Source organism: Podarcis raffonei, chromosome 11 (genome assembly GCF_027172205.1).
Source record: "Podarcis raffonei isolate rPodRaf1 chromosome 11, rPodRaf1.pri, whole genome shotgun sequence".
NCBI lineage: Eukaryota > Metazoa > Chordata > Lepidosauria > Squamata > Lacertidae > Podarcis > Podarcis raffonei.
In genome coordinates this window covers 36,839,157-36,852,242 of record NC_070612.1, presented here as the reverse complement: position 1 = coordinate 36,852,242, position 13,086 = coordinate 36,839,157, and the positions used below count along the sequence as shown (strand labels likewise).

Below are 13,086 nucleotides of genomic sequence, written 5' to 3'. Positions count from 1 at the left end.
TACTCTACATTTGTCTGTTCACTCTGGATTGGAGACTGTGGGGAGTGGGAGGTAGGTGCAGGGAGGAGGAAACCCTATTGTGCAGGTGGAAGATTAGATTTTCCTGAGCACTGATGTAGCCTGTTGATTGCTAAGGTAGTTTGCAGAGTGAAATTAGTATATTTCATTTGTTTTGTGTGTAATCAGCTTTTGGGTTGGCAGATGTGAATTGACAGGCTGAAATGCCAGTAGAAGGGTTTTGGTTTTTGGTTTTGGTTTTGCAAAAAACAACAACCCACCACGACCACTGTTAGGTTATCTCTTTCTGCATCATCATGTGGCCACCCAAGCTGTACTCATAATTCCTAATAGGAGTTTCACTTGGGACATTTTGACATGAAAAGAAACTACTGAAACATAAAAAGAGAATGTTTTAAGATCCAAATGGTGTCTAACCTTTAGAAATAGTGCCACAGAACCAGGTATAACATCCCATCTCATGGAATATTCTTAACCCATCCTGCATTTGGTTTCAGGGACCTAGAAGCCAGCACCAGATCTCCACAAACCCAGTGCTACTAGCCAGTCCACATCAGTCAGTGATTAGATAGATGGTTGCCCGGGATTGTCTGGAAGCAGTGTGGGTAGCCTTGGTTTAGTTTAGTTTCCTTAGGTCAGGAAGAGAATCAGGGCTGAGGGCTGTTTGGTAGATATGATGGGAGAATGGCAAGCTTGTTGAAAGGATTGCCATCTAGTTGCCTTCCTGCATGCTACATCGCTAACAAGACTGGGGAAGCTAGGCTCTAGAGGGAACATGGGAAACTCTTAATGGACAACCAACCAAGCAAGCCTGTATGATTTGGAGCTTTCTTTCTGGATCAAAGCTGGTGGTAGCCCTTTCATCTCCCCCCCTCTCTCAGGAAAAGGGAAATTGGTGGCAGCCAGCTCTGCCTCTTAAGGGACTGTACTGTGTACAGTGATGTGGTAGCCAAAAGGGAAAAGAAATCAATGTTATGTAATGAAACCATAGTCTGTATAGGGGTGTACATACATATAAGGTTATAATTCCCAGCAGAATGTGAATAATTTTGAATTGACCAGTGTGCTGGTGGTCTGAAAGCACAAAGTGCATGGGATCTAATCTTGAAAAGGCAACCGGGTATAGATTACCTATGATAGGTATAGCCAACATGTTGCCCTCCAGATGCTACTGGACCTCAACTCCTATTACCCCCAGCCAGCATGGCCAACAGTCATGAATTATGGAAGTTGTAGTCCAGTATCATCTAGAGAGCACCATGTTGGGTTTCCTCTGATAATTCATGGCTACATAAGCAGACAATGTACCGATGAGTTATGCCCTGTCACTATAAAAATGGTGATTACACTGTGCGGATTTGTCAGGGAAATCCAAGTTGAATATATTTTTTTAATTTGTTCTTTGTAAGTTTTTGGGTATTCACTTATGCACTTTCTTTAAATAGCCATTCAGGTGGGAAGCAAATCACGGGGTTATGGTTTGTTTGTGCTCTAGCTAAATCAGAGTTCTCTCTATACCTAAAGTTTCAGACCCAGAGTATACGTCTGTCAGACCTGCACAGAAAAGCTCAGCTGTGGAGAGGGATAGTCAGTGTCACTTTGATTGAAGGTCGTGAACTCAAAGCCATGGATCCAAACGGGCTCAGTGATCCCTATGTGAAATTCCGACTGGGACACCAGAAGTACAAGAGTAAGGTAACTTTGCTGAACTGTTATTCCAAATGGTGGTGGTTTTAAATGTATTTGCAGCATTTTGAGTGTTAAACAGAGTCGCTGAATAATTCTTCAGACTGCCAAACTGAAGTCCAAGGATTCTTGTTCAATCAACAATGTTGTAGCTGTAGTAGACCTAAATCTAGTTACTACATATACCTTAGGCAGGCCTAGCCAACATGAAGCTCTCCAAATACAATTGTTATTACCTGCAACCATTGACCACGTTAGTTCAGGCTGATGGGAACTGTAGAACACAAGATCTGCATGTTTCATATGTCTAATGGGGATTTCAAGTTTTTCTTTTTAAACTGCAGACACTCGGGTCTCTGTGGACTTACGTTGAAACTCTCTTGAGCTTCAAACTGGTTTGCCATGGATAGGATTCTGTAGTTCAAGAACCATATCCCTGAGCTACACCGGATGTATGCACCTAGCTTTATGGTTCTTGAACAGCGACCTTAGTTCTAAAAGGACATTTGGGTCTAGACTGGACAGGATCTAGTACAGTCAAACCTTGGTTGTCGAATGTAATCCATTCCGGAAGCCCGTTCAGCTTCTGAAATGTTCAACAACCTAGGTCAATTGGCTGCAAGAGCTTCCTGCACTCAAGCGGAAGCTGCATCGGACATTCAGTTTCTGAAAAATGTTTGACAACTGGAGCATTTACTTCCGGGTTTTTGGCGTCCAGGAGGCGAAACGTTCCAAAATGAAGGCGTTCAGGAGCCGAGGTTTGACTGTGTATTACTTTAGTTATGCCCAAGAAAAATTTGTTTCTTGAAGCTTTGGGGAGCTAGACTGGGGATAGGTGGTCTTCTGATTATTGTTTATATGAAATTAGTTTTTTAAAAAATATACACAGTATATTAATTCTTATGGATAAGCACCCTTTTGTTGAAAGCCTGTTTATGAATACTATAAACAAAAAAAATCCTATGCTGAGAAAAGGAATTCTGTGAAGGAAGGCATAGCATTTGTTACATCTTACCTGTATTCTTCAGGAAAGGTATGGTGGGGGAAGTCATGCTTGAGTCTATGCCTTTTAAAAGACTGGGCAAGAAACAATATAGAAACTCAGCAAACCAACTTCTTTTCCTATGCAAATAGTAAAAAGAACTGGTATATGCTGTAAGCTAATCATTTTATCCTGTTACTTTTTAAAAGGTAGCTTTGCTGAATTTTTATCAGTAAGAAACTGACTTTATTAGCGCACATCTAAGGGAACATTTTAGGGAACCTGAAAAAATTCTAAAATAATTCATACTTTGCAAAAAAAGCATACTATATTTAATCTTTAGTGTACCTTATTTCCTACATAAACATTTGAAAATGCCTGATGAAGCTGTTGGTTTGCTGAACTATTTCTTAACTATACCAAAAGAATATTCTGTTGTTCCAGGAGGTACAAGTTTCCATAACTCCCTTTACTTTTTTTCCAGATTATGCCAAAAACTTTGAATCCTCAATGGAGAGAACAATTTGACTTGCATCTCTATGAGGAACGAGGTGGAATTATTGATATTACAGTGTGGGACAAAGATGCTGGCAAAAAGGATGATTTTATTGGCAGGTTTGTCTAATTACAAACAACTTGTATTCCGAGAATGAGAAATGATTCTTTTATTTGTTTGTTAAATTTCTATACTGCCCTTCATCTGGGCACCACGGGGCAATTTACAATATAAAAACACAAAAATGCATAACACAGTAACAAACAAAAACCAAAAAAGCTCCTCATACACAGTTTAACTAGATTGACTCCAACTACAAAAGTTGAGGCTGCTGAACAGACTCTTGGGCTGGGGTGTTGTTTAGGGGTTTTTGTTGAGTGTCTGTTTTTTGCTGCATATATATATATATGTATATGTGTATATATATATACATATACATACATACATACATATATATATATATATATATATATATATATATATATATATAGTCTCTTTTTAGATCTTATTATGATTTATGTAGAAATTGTTTTAATTCGTTTGTTTACCTTTTGATGTTTTATTTATTGCTTATGACTACTTTTCTCCTCCTGAAGATGTCTCGCAAGGCAGCTAGTAAGGATTTCTCCTCAGGGTTTACTCTTGAAGTCTTTCTCACAAAGGCCACTTTGGTGCTGTAAACACAGCAAAAACAATACAGGAGGCGGCAGCAGTATGACTCATTTCATTATGTTTGTAATTATTTTTTTCCATGTTGTAGGCTGCCTTGAGATGCTTTTAACATGCAGCATATAAAATAAAATTATGTATGTAATGTAAAAGGCCAAAGATTGTTTAATTAGAGAGGATGAAGTTTTGAATTGATATTGCAAACTGCCCTGTGAACCTTGGATGAAAGGCGGTATAGAAATTTAATAATTGATAATAATAGCAATGAATGATAATAATGGCAGTGATTTCATATACACTTGTGCTCCTTTTATGGGGGGGGGCACCCTAGAAATTATCTGTTGTTGACTTTTTCCATTTTATATGCGAAGAAATTTCCTTGACCAGTAGGTGGCAGATCACACCAACTGAAAGATGTCATTTTTTAAAACTCAGTTACAAAAGAATCAAGATGCAGGAAGTTCCACTGATGACATTTGAAGAGGGAAAGATGATTGGCTGCTTTGTCATGACGACCATTAATATGCTTGAGTAAAATTATTCAAAGCACTCTGCTTTGTTCAAAGCACTATTTTTGACAAGGAGGATTGTTTGAATGAGTGTCTATCTCTCTTCCAAGGGAACACACAAGAATCACAGGATCTGTGTGTGGTTTTTTGCACTTTCCCAAACCATGCTTGTTGTGCTGCTTACGGTTTCCACACCTGGGTTCAGCATGATAACCTTGAAGACTAGGCTTTCCTAGGTCACTATGGTCAGTGAAGTGATAGGTAGTGAGGAGTCACGAATGTCTCTCACAGAAGCAAACTTACCACCACCACCACCACCAACAACACGTGTGGTAGAGGTCGCCATTGTGGTTCCTCTGTGTAGGGTTCCATCAGTTTAACAATTGATAGAGGTTACTAGAAGCAATGCTATACTATTGACAACTATTGCTGGATAGTTGTTAGTAAAATTGCCCATACTTACTGATTTATTGTTGTTGCTTACTCCCACCACACCTGCTGTGGAGCTAAGTGGGCAGCCTGGAGAGGGAGAGCTTATTAGTAAGAAGGTAGGCAAGGAAAATAGTCTGTCGCTAAGCAGAGGGGGGAAGGAGGGTCTGCAAAATAGCCACTGAGCATAGCTTTCTTACAGTTCTTTCCTTGTATGTCTACAGCCAGATGGGTAGCTGGATGGAACAATGAAACACTAGGATTAAGCCAGGGTAGCTGGTCCATATAAATAAATATAAGTCATAAAGGTAAAGTAAAGGTACCCCTGCCTGTACGGGCCAGTCTCGACAGACTCTGGGGTTGTGCGCCCATCTCACTTAAGAGGCCAGGGGCCAGCGCTGTCCGGAGACACTTCCGGGTCACGTGGCCAGCGTGACAAAGCTGCATCTGGTGAGCCAGTGCAGCACACGGAAACGCCGTTTACCTTCCTGCCAGTAAGCGGTCCCTATTTATCTACTTGCACCTGGGGGTGCTTTCGAACTGCTAGGTTGGCAGGCGCTGGGACCGAGCAACAGGAGCGCACCCCGCCGCGGGGATTCGAACCACCGACCTTTCGATCGGCAAGCCCTAGGAGCTGAGGCTTTTACCCACAGCGCCACCCGCATCCCACAAATATAAGTCATAGGTCTGAGCAAACAAACCATAGCTAAGCTAAACAAGCAATGGTTTTACATTGCGTCCAAATGCAGACATTGGGCATGGACTATTGTAAGTTTGTTGTGAATAGCACATGGCTGTTAGTCCAAAAACTAAGTACAGTATGGTTGAAAGGTATTTCATACATGAGAAGTGTTAATTGGTTATCCCTTGTTTTCTGCTACTCCCTATTGACCTGTTTTATCAGTGTGTGCATGCATCTGTGTGTCTGTGTGTTTAATCTGGAAATTACACACACTGTGAATTATTCAAACTGTGAATAATGTAAACATCATGACTGTTTTTTTTTTTCATTTCAAATTTTTACTGTTTTGAAGTAACAGCCTGAGCACAGCCTCTTAATATTGTTATCCACTCTTGTGTTGTTAGTAGGCTTTAATGGTCGAAGCTCTATTTTAAAAGCTATGAGCTGGAATTTCATCTTTCAGAATGAATTTTCTATAATTTATACATACGGTTAAAGGTCTGAAACATCCTGCCTGTTTGCCATGAACTTAATTTTCATGCAGTACATAAGGCCAGTCTTGACTGCTCATTATGCTTTGGAGAACAGCTTTTTGCTGTTACTCGAACAGTGTTTCTTCCTGGGCATGTTGAATTCTCAGGTGTTTTACCAGGCTGCTTTCCTATCCACTACCTCATACAATTTTATTATTAGTATTCCTGTAGTTGCTTAAGAGCTTCAGAGAGAATCTCCATTCCCATGCAACCATAACAGTGTGAGAGGCGCCTCCCTAATCCTAGCAGTTCTCCATTGCTTACCCTTTTTTTGGCTCCATTGTTATAATGGATCCAGTGGGGCTAGAGAGACTTTGCTTGTGTTGCACAAATGCTGATATGTGGCAATTGCTAGTTCCTGGCTCTAGCACTAGGGAATAGATGGCGCTGAAGCAGAGTTACACCAGTTATTTTCCAGTTTTGTTTCTACCCTCATCCATTTGTGTATCTCAAGCACTTATTCTATCATCGGTAAAAGATGGGTCATCCTAAACCTTTTGCTTTCCAGTCTCTTGGCCGCCTTCTCCTGTCAGTTCCTTTTCTCTTGTATGTCAAGGACAGTGCCAGCAGTGTTTCCACTGTAGTCTTATGGCACCTTGTTGTGAGAAAAACAGACTTTTTGTCAGGTAAATAGTTCAAATGGAGCTTCATTCCAAACCCTTGTTATTTTTTATTTTATTTTTAAGTATTGGGGGTGTCTCCTGCCCTGAAGAACAGCCCTCACCTTTTGTACAGTCAGTGTCAGCATAAATTACTGTGTCCACAAAAACATAATAATGGATAGCTATGCAGCCCAAAGAATATAGCCACAAAGTGTGGCTATATTATGGCAATTGTTCATCTGCTAATATTGAAGTAAAATTTTCAAATGAAGGAGACTGTCTTAATCTCCATGTAATTATTTAACTTTCTGTCACCTGTGCTTTTGAACAATCGTGACTCTGCCACCTATACAATGATAAGCTAATAAATCCTTGTGATTGTTATAAATTTAACATGTAAGAGTAATCTGGCCAAATTGGCTGCTGACAGCTGCAATATATTTCCAGGAATGAGTGCTGTCGGTGAACAAGTTGTTTCAGCGAGCATACAGGATAAGTAAAATCCCATGTTGTGTAATTTTATTCTCTTGGAGTTATTTACAGTCCCATACTGCAGGATTTATAGTGTTGTTTATTAGTAGGAAACCATACATGTTTATCTTCAAAATGACATTGATTTTTGCTCATATTTTTATGTCGAGGGATTATTGGTGACTGATTCATTTTCATTTTCTGTGAGTCATCACTGTCCGTTCTCAATTGCTGGCAGCTCTCTCTGCATTTTGGCAAAATGTGTGACACATTCATGTTGTGTGTGGCAGGGTGTGTGTGTGTGTGTGTGTGTGTGTGAGGTGAAATAATCACAGACCACCATTCAATTTAACTGGTTTAGAAGTGTATTTCTATATGAACAAGGTCTTGCATCATTTTTGTCCGACTTAACCTACCATAAAGGCTGTGGGAACCTATGCTGAAATAAGATTAATCACCCCATTTCCCCCTGCACTGTACATACTCTGTTGTTACGGTTTTACTACAGTACCATTTTCAGAGCAGAGGCTTTTGGCACACACATGAATGGAGTAAGAAATGTGGCTGTTTCATATGAATTATCTCACAATAATTGTTGTTCAATACCTTAAAATGAGCCTTGAGCATTGCTGCACCAGGGCTCGCCCCCCCCCCCCATTTGTTTGATGTTACAGGTGTTTTCCGCTTAGGATCAGTGATTTACTCCAGCTGAGTGGGGCAACCATTTATAGAAGGCAGGTGACAGACCTGCTCTATGTTCTGAATATATGCAAGTATTCTTTCAGGTTTTTTCTGGACAATTAAACAAGCAGAAATTTGTTGCTGAGAATGTATGCTAAAGACAAAAATTCACTTGCTCTTAGTGCTCTGCTCTTTTGAAATGTGCTTTTGAATCTATCAAAGAAAATAAATATGGCTGTCGGGAACTTCTGTGAACCCATCTTCTCTTTGCCCAGGTGTGTCCTACCTACGTTCAGCAATGGGTAAAAGACTGATCCTTGATATTTATTCACAAACCCCTTCCTATAGAAATTTTAGTGTGAAAAGAAGCTTGTGTGTATGTGTCCAAGTACAAATGCATAAGCACACCAAGTGGTCCATGTACAGGTTTCACTGCATATACATGCTCTTTATGCCGGGCAGGGTAGCCAATCAAAGTGTCATCAATTTCAGAATATTTAAGAATATAATTTTTTAAAAAAAATTAATTCAATGATATGCTGCACATGAACACTTACCAGTTTATCTCCCTTGAAAAATAATGTTTGACTTCAGCCCAGTAGAGAAAAGATGCAAAGTTTCACCATATATGCTATAAAAAAGACACATGACAATGTCATCGACCCCTTATTTTAATAGATTTGGGGGGTTTTCCTGTTGAACTGTATTTGATGTGCTATTCAGGTGGATCAGTGCATATAAGCACTTCGCTATGATTCTGAGTTGTGGAGGCTATGCTGTACTGTGTTTATATTATACATTTATGCTTCATGTTAATGGAAGTTCATTGTTCTTCCAGGCTTTTATGTTAGTTTTTAATATTCAGGGTTTCTATTATGTCTGCTTTGTTTAAGGATAGGATGGTCCTGTGCTGATTTGTCTGGCATGTTTTCTATTCGCCTCCTCCTCTCCAGCTGTTCTAAGGCACTCCCAGTTAAATATACTACAAGTAGGTGTCCCAAATTGCCGTTGACCCTATTCTGTAAAATAACTAACAGAGTGATTAATCCATTGCTGGTGTCCAGACATCTTTTCTGATTAACAAGTAGAGCCTACCTTGTTTTCATGCTTGCAACTGAAAACAACAACTTGCCTTTCAGAGGGAGATGGGAAAATCTGTTCATTTTGGTTTCTCTCTCTTTTCCCCCCTACGCTTAAGTTCAGTTCCGAATCAGTTGGTGTTTTTATATCATTGTTATGAACAGTCAGTAGCCTTTTAGTGCAATTTTCTCATAATATATACATCTTTGTATGCAATTTTGTCTGATGTACACATTTTTGCAATTAATTTTCCCTTATGTAAAATAGTTTTGTCTGTTATGTCACCAACGGATGCATTTTTTTATGGGCAGTCTACTCCAGTATGCATTTTTGTACATGTTACTTTGCTGAAGAATTTCAAAGACGACTGTTTCAGTTCTCATATTGTTTCAAAAAGTGTGAGTTAATAGGTTCACCTGAAATGCAAACTGAATAAACTTTCTCCACCATTCGTATCCGCAAGCCGTTCAAACAGTTAAACCTTATTTGGGAATGCGGATGGGAGAGTTTCTCTTGGTTTGATTTGGAACTAGGCTTGGGAAACCAAGCTACCCTCGCCAAAATTAAACTATCAGGAAATTGCTCAGATTTCCAAATTCAGAGGCTTTTTGTGCTTCCGGTGCTGACATCCAGAGCACAAAAAGCTGTCTGTCCTTTTCCCTTCCATCATCTTAGCTTTCTTCCTCCCTGCCCCAACGCCAGTAATGCTGCAACACAAGGATAGATAGAGATGCACAACATTGGAATATGACCCAAGATAGAAATGGTACTTGGTTCAGAATACAGTAGAGCATTACAACTTAGACATGTATTTTGAAGGATTTCGCTGACACCCCTAAAGAATTTAAGACATTAGCTGAGTTGGTTAGAGTGTGAGGCTCATAATACCAAGGTTGCAGATTTGTACAGGCCAGCTGCATATTCTTGCATTGTGGGGGGTTGGACTAGATGACCCTTAGGATCCCCTCCAATTCTGTTATTCTATTATTTGGATAAGAAAGGCTCAACATTTCAATTCTAGCACTGTGCCTTTTAAGCATCTTTCGCTTCAAAAGCAGCTATATAATTTAGTGTATTTATATATAAAGAAGAAGAAGAAGAAGAAGTTGTGTTGTCTGTCTTATGACGGAATGAGTTGAACAGCAAAAGAACAGGGTCTTGAAATACTGCCTTCTAAACCCCGGGACGGCTGCCTTTGTTTGTGTTTTGCATAGCTGAGTGTGTGTCATTCCACACTGCTCTTGCGAAGGCAGCCACATGCTAATCAAAACATTTGTTTCTAGGTGCCAGGTTGACCTGTCGACCCTGAGCAAAGAGCAAACTCATAAGCTGGAGTTGCCTCTGGAGGAAGGGGAAGGCTTTCTGGTATTGCTGGTCACCTTGACTGCCTCAGCTGCAGTCAGCATCGCTGACCTCCCAATCAATGCCCTGGAGGACCTAAAGGAGCAGGAAGAAATACTAAAGAGATATGTATGTAGTGCCTCTCTCTTGCTCTTGCTACGTATGATTGCAAATGTGAAAAACCATGAACTGTATATTCAGCGATGAATGGGGGAAATGGCCTGTTACCCCTAAAAACCCATCCAAGCTGTTGCTTTTTCAGAATGTTTATTTAGTACTACAGATTTATACTAGCCAAGTTAATATCTGCAAGTAATGCTGTTTATAATATTCCATTGCATTGCCCTAAAGATTATTCTGTTGGTTCTTGCCAATTAGTTTTTGTTCAGTGCTTTTCAATTCCAGTCACCATGTGAATTTACTTTGTTGCTGTTCTCAAATGAAAATTTAGTGCCATAATTAAAAAGTTATGCCACTGATCCCCCCCAACAGTAAGTCAAATAGCTTTAAGAGTCCAATAAATAAATGGACCAACTTTGCTATTGTTTAGAGAGTGTTATGATAGGTTTTTCCTTCGTTAATGCATAAGAATGGTGGTATGACCCTTCATAAAAATAATTGTGCTAAATTTTAAAATTGTGCTCAGATATTTTGAAAACAAATATTTCCCAGCATCCTCATAGCATGTCGGCTTCTGTGTAGTTTTGGTAACGCAACAGCAAGGGGAGCTCTTACTCCAGCGTTTATGAATACTGAACTCACTAAAACTGACTTACTAGACACAAAGAATAAAGAAGAAAGCTATTTTCACCTAAAATTACAAAGCTTTTATTGTACAGTGCTGCCAGGTGTTTAGAGGGCTTCTCTAGACACTCTGCCATTAAACCCAAGCTCTGACTAACAAAGGGCTGTTTAATTTTTTTTTATTTTAAAATATTCCTATTCCCTTGCTGACATCCTTTCAATAACTGAATTTAATAAAGATGTACCTTATCAGGCTCTGCAGATAACATGAAGTGCTAGTACTAATGCTGTACAATATTCTTCAAACAGATTAGCAGGATGTGCGCTTCAGCAAATTTATTCTACCTATCTCCACTGAATCAGCTGTCTGCTTTTGCTTGTACAAATCATACACCAATAGTGTTATCATAAACACAGTTTAATAGAGGTGACTTAGCAAGGCTAAACATTATATTTCCTAAACCAACTGAGAGCTAAGATACAGTGTACTATGCCTGAAAACTAATAATTACGAGTATTATTTCAGATTTTAGTATCAACCAAGACAGACTGGTCTGTCAGACTACATCTTAATAGATATAATGCATTTCTGATGGATTAATTGCAGTGATACACATTTTGATACCAAGTAGTGAGAATAATATTTTTTCTGCATTATCAGGTTAATGTGAAACAAGTGATACTGACGATACTGATAATTTTATAACACCACAGAAATATTGTCATGTATTTCACAACTTTTTTGAACCTTGAGCCATTTTTTTTACCCCTAGAATTGTGTCTCTGGTATTGTTGGTATAAAAACAGGATTGCATTCTGTAAAAAAGAAAAAAGCCTGGCATGTCAATTTATCACATTGGTTATTTCAGGCATTGTTATGTTTACTTACAAACTTAACTACCCTTTTCCCTAACATGACCCATACATACATAGCTTCAGAAAGACAGATTAAAGAACACAGTATTGCACAGTATTTGTGGAACTCTTGCCATTCCTATATGTTGTCACCTGTTTTATTTCCGGCGTTCATGCTGCCACCCTTTTAGGGAATATACAGTGAACTATTACTGTGCAGCTAGAAAGATTCAGGAATCCTTTTATCATCTTTATTTTATAGATTTTTTTAAAGCTTTCCTAAAGAGACTTTTCCATTTTAAAATGTATTTTGTGTCTATTCTTGAGACAGAAACCAGTAAATGAGCTGACCTTGCCATCAGATCAAATAGCCTTGCAAAATGAGTCTATTACTGTCATTTAACCATTTGTAGCTGAACATCAGAGCCCTGCAAATTAAACAGGCATTACTGTTTGAACCATTATTTTATCACTATTGTATGAAAAGCTTAATTCCTTTTGGGGTGGGGGGAAGGAGGGCCATAATGGGTAGCAGACCAAGAGAGAGATTGTATGACCTTTTCAGAACGGGTGTGCTGAACCCCTGCTCCCCCTTGTCACAGTTTAAAAACCAGAGAAGCTAGTTTAGTGAAGAAGTTGTTAGCATTCCATTTTTATTATGACATTTCACAGTCATCCGATTTAATGTCCCTTGACCGGATTGTCCACCGTGAGACGATGGGCTTGAAATGTTATTTAGAGCATTGATAAAAGGTGAGCAGTTCTAAGATGACAGCGAGTCATAAGGCTGGTGGTGTGACATTAATTTTCTCCATAACAAAGATGGAATAAGACGTCATGGTGACAAGCTGTCAATCAGTACTGGCCCCTCAGTGTATCTCAATGCCATAGGATGGGGTATTGGTTCTCCCATAATAGAGCTGAACTGAGATGCTCTCCCTGACAGCTGCTGCAGCCATACAGAAAATATATTATACAGCCTTTCATTAAAAAAATAAAGAGGACTCATCTCCAGAGCATTTCAATCTTTTCCCATCTATTGAGGGCTGAAAGGATTCACAGCAAATCATAAGATTTCACTGCTATGGAAATTTCAGGCCTTCGATACCATCCAGGTTTTGAAGCCTTCAATAATAATCATAAATAAGAAGGCTGACAATCGGCTGATAAATCATTACTTTAAGTTGCATGTTTAAAGTAATGTATTAAAGTAATTTGCTTTTCACAAAATCCTACAATGATATTCTATGGTATGTCACTGGCCCAGATTGTCAGAATGTGCAGTAAATTGCTCCAAATCAGCTGACT

The 13,086-nt window shown here is 39.1% G+C and overlaps 1 protein-coding gene across 8 annotated transcripts in view; it reads left to right on the top strand.

The window, feature by feature from the left end:
• The window catches only part of MCTP1 (multiple C2 and transmembrane domain containing 1), a 173,884-nt gene that overhangs the window by 67,362 nt on the left and 93,436 nt on the right, over window positions 1-13,086 (top strand). For all 8 annotated transcript variants that reach the window (XM_053408001.1, XM_053408005.1, XM_053408003.1 and 5 more), the window contains 3 exons: window positions 1,543-1,713; window positions 3,171-3,301; window positions 10,122-10,308. In XM_053408001.1, the coding sequence (XP_053263976.1) occupies window positions 1,543-1,713; window positions 3,171-3,301; window positions 10,122-10,308 (489 nt within the window). The remainder of the gene's footprint in view (window positions 1-1,542; window positions 1,714-3,170; window positions 3,302-10,121; window positions 10,309-13,086) is intronic.